Source organism: Haliotis rubra, unplaced genomic scaffold (genome assembly GCF_003918875.1).
Source record: "Haliotis rubra isolate DU_JTF1 unplaced genomic scaffold, ASM391887v1 Scf269, whole genome shotgun sequence".
In the NCBI taxonomy this organism is placed as follows: domain Eukaryota; kingdom Metazoa; phylum Mollusca; class Gastropoda; order Lepetellida; family Haliotidae; genus Haliotis; species Haliotis rubra.
In genome coordinates, this window is record NW_025766769.1 from 1038595 (window position 1) to 1045193 (window position 6599).

At 44.7% G+C, this 6599-nt stretch overlaps 1 protein-coding gene across 1 annotated transcript; it reads left to right on the forward strand.

The window, feature by feature from the left end:
- Positions 1-2089: 2089 nt before the first annotated feature.
- On the forward strand, positions 2090-4752 carry LOC124280488 (serine/arginine repetitive matrix protein 5-like). The gene is made up of 3 exons (XM_046716426.1): positions 2090-2094; positions 2951-3233; positions 4189-4752. The coding sequence occupies exons 1-3, from the start codon at positions 2090-2092 to the stop codon at positions 4750-4752; spliced, it is 852 nt and encodes a 283-aa protein (XP_046572382.1).
- The last annotated feature ends 1847 nt before the right edge of the window (positions 4753-6599 follow it).

A 6599-nucleotide genomic window follows, 5' to 3' on the forward strand; every position in this document is an offset into this window, starting at 1 on the left:
TCTGCCCCACTTGTCTGCACCACTTGTCTGCCCCACCTGTCTGCCATACCTGTCTGCCCCACCTGTCTGCCCCACCCGTCTGCCCCACCTGTCTGCCATACCTGTCTGCCCCACTTGTCTGCCCCACCTGTCTGCCCCACTTGTCTGCCCAACCTGTCTGCCCCACCTGTCTGCCCCACCTGTCTGCCCCACTTGTCTGCCCCACCTGTCTGCCCCACTTGTCTGCCCCACCTGTCTACTGTGTGTAAAACATCACGTCCATGTGTAACAGAAGTAGTATAGGTAATGAGTCCGGCCGCAGAGTCTAGAAATATGAACAGCGCAGTCCTAAATCACACATCAGCAGTAAAGATGCACTAGAATGACATCCATGTGTTTTCATGCAGCAGCTCGTTTGGTACAAGTAGATACCTATTGGTTCCAGACATTACCCCACACGGGCATCTCCCTACAGGTACTCTACAACATATATCCCTTTAATGAGTCCTGACATACTCTACAACATATATCCCTTAATGAGTCCTGATATACACTACAACATATATCCCTTACTGAGTCCTGATATACTCTACAACATATATCCCTTAATGAGTCCTGATATACTCTACAACATATATCCCTTAATGAGTCCTGATATACACTAGAACATATATCCCTTAATGAGTCCTGATATACACTACAACATATATCCCTTAATGAGTCCTGATATATTCTACAACATATATCCCTTAATGAGTCCTCATATACACTACAACATTATAGCCCTTAATGAGTCCTCATATACACTACAACATATATCCCTTAATGAGTCCTGATATACACTACAAGATATATCTCTTTAATGAGTCCTGATATACTCTACAACATATATCTCTTTAATGAGTCCTGATATACTCTACAACATATATCTCTTTAATGAGTCCTGATATACTCTACAACATATATCTCTTTAATGAGTCCTGATATACTCTACAACATATATCTCTTTAATGAGTCCTGATATACTCTACAACATATGTCCCTTAATGAGTCCTGATATACTCTACAACATATATCCCTTAATGAGTCCTGATATACTCTACAACATGTATCCCTTTAATGAGTCCTGATATGCTCTACAACAAATATCCCTTTAATTAGTCCTGATCTACTCTACAACATATATCCCTTAATGACTCCTGATATACACTACAACATATATCCCTTAATGAGTCCTGATATACTCTACAACATGTATCCCTATAATGAGTCCTGATATACTCTACAACATGTATCCCTTTAATGAGTCCTGATATACTCTACAACATATATCCCTTAATTAGTCCTGATAAACTCTACAACATGTATCCCTTTAATGAGTCCTGATATACTCTACAACATATATCCCTTTAATGAGTCCTGATATACTCTACAACATATATCCCTTTAATGAGTCCTGATATACTCTACAACATATATCCCTTTAATTAGTCCTGATATACTAAACAGCGTATACCCCTTCAGTTTTTGTGATACACTTTACTTGTGCCTCGTTTACTCTCCCCGGGGCCCCATCACTGTCGCTGTCCTTCACAACAGGTGCTCGATCCTTCAGTCCTTGTGTCTCATTCATTGACCATTCCCCTCGGCTGACCATCAGCTGATAATTTGATTCGCCACACCAGGGCATTGCGTTATTAACTACAAGAATATTCTCCCCAGGCAGAAAACTCGAACATTTCATTGTGAAGAGAGGAGGTGAGATTCCTCAACAGCCCCTGCAAGCTATCGCTAATACGCGATGGGAACATGTTTAAGTGGGGCTAGATGGTGTCAAGGCAGATCTAGGGAAGGTCACGGGAACCTCAGAAAAAATATCACAAACCAGAATCTGCTAAAATGCCAGACATAAACACATTCTATACACAGCTCTTTGACTTGAACTTCGGTCACGTCAGTTGTGGAAATCTTCCCGAAAAGAGACAAATGTGCCTGCGACACATCTGGACATCCTCAGCATTCTGCATACGCGTTACACGTACCCGTTACATGTACCCGTTACACGCACACGTACACATACACGTACACATACACGTCAGCACTGCTCAGAATGACGTACAACCCTGCACGTGATCTAACTACACCGTGAATCTGAACATGCTTGACATACAACTGTTTGACAACAGTAGATCCAGACCCTACTTGTGTCACGTGACATCCCTAGTTACGTCATCGGGAACATAGAACTGTATGCTTCATGCTCACCACTCAACACTGGTGGCGACGGGAGTGCTGTCTGGGACTTTTATATAAAACATACAATGGATGCTGTGGAAAATGTAGTTTTTTTCTCTGTTGAGTATGTTATAAAGAAAAGAATGTTCAGCACTTCTTCAGATAAACTAATTATGTGTTCTAATTTAAGCATCTAATTAATGTGTCATCTTGCAAACATTTCTGAAAGTCAAGTATCTTTCATATCAAACAGGCCTTTACATGTTGTCCCACCATGGGTGAACCAGTCCCCTGTTTACAATACATCACACCACACGGGTTGCCCCCCGCCCCGCCCCCACACTGTATTAAAGTGACCGGAGACGCATTCACTCTGTCCAGAACTGCTACGTCCACGTCTACATCGGCAGCTGCTGCAGTCATTTTCCAACGTGTATACAGAGTTAGTTTTCAATGCATGTTATTCGTCACTGAATGAAATTTCTTTGTATAGCACCACAGATTATATAATGCGAGATAACAGGAAGAATTCCATCGCTTTGTCTGACCGCCAGCAGGTTCCCCTTTATCAAACACAGCTTAAGTGTTCTGTTTTAATCGAAGTCATCCATCTGCCGTGTCGTGGATTCACACCTTGTTTTCTGCATCACTCACTTCTTATAAAGCAATTCCCCACGATAAAACCAGCGCATGAAACACAATTGGACTGCTGACGTCACACCCGTGGCTCCTCAAGCGAACCCCACAAAGAGAAGCGAACCTCACAAAGAGAAGCGAACCTCACAAAGCAAGTGAACCTCACAAAGAGAAACGAACCTCACAAAGAGACACGAACCCGACAAGGAGAAGCGAACCCCACAAAGAGAAGCGAACCTCACAAAGAGAAACGAACCTCACCAAGAGAAACGAACCTCACAAAGAGGAACGAACCCCACAAAGAGAAGCGAACCTCACAAAGAGAAGCGAACCTCACAAAGAGGAACGAACCCCACAAAGAGAAACGAACCTCACAAAGACAAGCGAACATCACAAAGAGAAAGCGAACCTCACAAAGAGAAACGAACCCCACAAAGAGAAGCGAACCTCACAAAGAGAAACGAACCCCATAAAGAGAAGCGAACCTCACTAAGAGAACGGACCTCACAAAGAGGAACGAACCCCACAAAGAGACACAGACCTCACAAAGATAAGCGAACCTCACAAAGAGGAACGAACCTAACAAAGAGAAGGGAACATCACAAACAGAAACGAACCTCACAAAGAGAAGCGAACCTCACAAAGACAAGCGAACCCCACAAAGAGAAGTGAACCTCACAAAGAGAAACAAATCTCACAAAGACAAGCGAACCTCACAAAGAAAGCGAACCTCACAAAGACAAGCGAACCCCACAAAGAGAAGCGAACCCCACAAAGAGAAGCGAACCTCACAAAGAGAAGCGAACCTCACAAAGAGAAGCGAACCCCACAAAGACAAGCGAACCTCACAAAGACAAGCGAACCCCACAAAGAGAAGCAAACCTCACAAAGAGAAGCGAACCTCACAAAGAGAAGCGAGACCCCACAAAGAGAAGCGAACCTCATAAAGAGAAACAGACCTCACAAGAGACAAGCCAGACCTTACAAGAGACAAGCAGACCTCACAAGAGACAAGCCAGACCTCACAAAGACAAGCGAGACCTAACAAAGAGAAAGCAGACCTCACAAAGAGAGAAGCGAACCTCACAAAGAGAAGCAAACCTCACAAAGAGAAGCGAGACCTCACAAAGAGGAACAGACCCCACAAAGAGAAGCAGACCTCACAAGAGAAGCGAACATCACAAAGAGAAAGCGAGACCTCAAAGAGAGCAGACCTCCACAAAGAGAAGCCAGACCCCACAAAGAGAGCAGACCCCATAAAGAGAAGCGAACCTCACAAGAGACAAGCTGAACCTCACAAGAGACAAGGAGACCTAACAAAGAGAAACGACCTCACAGAGAGACAAGCGAGACCTCACAAAGAGAAGCCGAGACCTCACAGAGAGAAGCGAACCTCACAAAGAGAAACGAGACCTCACAAGAGACAAGCTGAACCTCACAAAGAGGAACAGACCTAACAAAGAGAAGAACCTCACAAAGAGAAGCAGAACCTCACAAGAGACAAGCAGACCTCACAAGAGACAAAGCGAGACCTCACTGAGACAAGCCAGACCTCACAAGAGAAAGAACCTCACGAGACAAGCAGAACCTCACAGAGACAAGCGAACCTCACAAAGAGAAGCCAGAACCTCACAAAGAGAAGCGAACCTCACAAAGAGGAACAGACCCCACAAAGAGAAACGAACCTCACAAAGAGAAGCGAACATCACAAAGAGAAACGAACCCCACAAAGAGAGCAGAACCTCACAAAGAGAAGGAGACCCCACAAGAGAGAGCAGAACCCCACAAGAGACAAGCGAGACCTCACCAAGGAGAAGCCAGACCTCACAAAGAGAAGCGAACCTCACAAAGAGAAACAGACCTCACAAGAGACAAGCCAGACCTCACAAAGAGAAGAAATGAACCTCATAAAGAGAAGCGAGAACCTCATAAAGAGAAACGAGATCTCACAAAGAGAAGCCGAGACCTCACAAAGAAGCTGAACCTTACAAGAGACAAGCGAACCTCACAAGAGACAAAGCAAACTTCACAAGAGACAAGCTGAGACCTCCTGAGAGAGCAGACCTCACAAAGACAAGCCCAGACCTCACAAAGAGGAACGAGACCTAACAAGAGAAGCGAACCTCACAAAGAGGAAGCGAACCTCACAAAGAGAGCGAGATCCCACAAAGAGAAGCAGAACCTCACAAAGAGAAGCGAACCTCATAAAGAGAAGAAGCCAGATCCACAAAGAGAAGCGAACCTCAAAGAGAAGGAACCCCACAAAGAGAAGAGACCCCACAAAGGAGCAGACCTCACAAAGAGAAGCGAACCTCACAAAGAGAAGCGAACCTCACAAAGAGAAGCGAACCCCACAAAGAGAAACGAACCCCACAAAGAGAAGCGAACCTCACAAAGAGAAGTGAATCCCACTAAGAGAAGCGAACCTCACAAAGAGAAGCGAACCTCACAAAGAGAAACGAACCCCACAAAGAGAAGCGAACCTCGCAAAGAGAAGCGAACCCCACAAAGAGAGGCGAACCTCACAAAGACAAGCGAACCTCACAAACAGAAGCGAACCCACAAAGTGAAACTCACAAGCGAACCTGACACTGACATAGGACTGCTACTGGATTGAAAGAAGTAGGTTTAGTCCTCTGTTGGAGGCCAGATTACCTGTGACATATGTGTGTTTAATGTTCACTGGAGCTGGAGATCTGTTTGATGGGAGTTTGGGAAGCGATGGCCTACTCTCTGTACAAGCCACCAACTTACATATGACTGCTGGAGAAGTAATGATGCTAATTTCAACACACAAAGACTTACACCGTTCACCGTTGACAGCTGGTATCATGGGAGACAAAATGGGATTGACATCAATTCTAACAGGGTGTTAAATTGATGGACATTAAGCGTGGACGGCGACGAGGGAGGTGTCCTAACATACGTCATACACCAGAGGCGTACGTGAACATTTGGCGGCAGTCTACCCCAGTCTCAGTGTCTGCTACACCTAATGAGGAACGCCAGACAGGAATTGGTCCCACATTTAGGGCAAGGTCACTGATAATGTTAGGAATGTGATAGTTTGATGAAATTAGGTCACAATAATTTCAATCTGTTGAGCAAGCACAAGTTTCTAGATGAGCTGCCAATCGAAAATACCCCACCCCGAGGCAGTGACCCCAACCAATCAGCTCGGAGACGCCAACACTTGGACACCCTATCATTGATATACAGTAGTCACAGATTAAATCTGTCGGCCCTAACTCTCCATCTAGACTTATCTTCCCACACTGAACAGGGGAGTTTGTGTGAAGTTTTCTTAATTCAACATGTGTCAAAACTGCATTGTGAGATTTAGAAAGAGTATGACAGATCCGGTCTATTATGACGTCTGGTGCCTCTGTTATAAGATCCACCTGTCTCGCCACACGACTAATGACTGGCAGACGTAAGGGCACAGACATATCTTCAAGTGGTCTAAGAATCCTGCAGTATAGAAAAAGACAGGGACGAAGTATGTATTTCAGAACAAAACACCCGACGAAAGAATCTATGTTGAATGGCACAAGTTTTCTCCTGGTGTATGTCAACTCACTGTTACTTTACAATGAAACATGCACGACCATTGACAAGATTGATTCCGATTGAGTCATATAGCTGGAATATTGCTGAGTGCAAGGCTACAAAGGTAACCCCGAAATCTGAAGCTACTGTTTTGCTGTGCAGTGACTGTCGCTACGCATGCACACTGGCCCTTCCCTGTA

What these genes read in the sequence shown, in the direction of transcription:
- LOC124280488 (XM_046716426.1), top strand. An exon ending in AACGAACCTCACAAAGACAA is followed by an intron (nt 3,234 to 4,188) that starts GCGAACATCACA and finishes ACGACCTCACAG; the next exon opens with AGAGACAAGCGAGACCTCAC.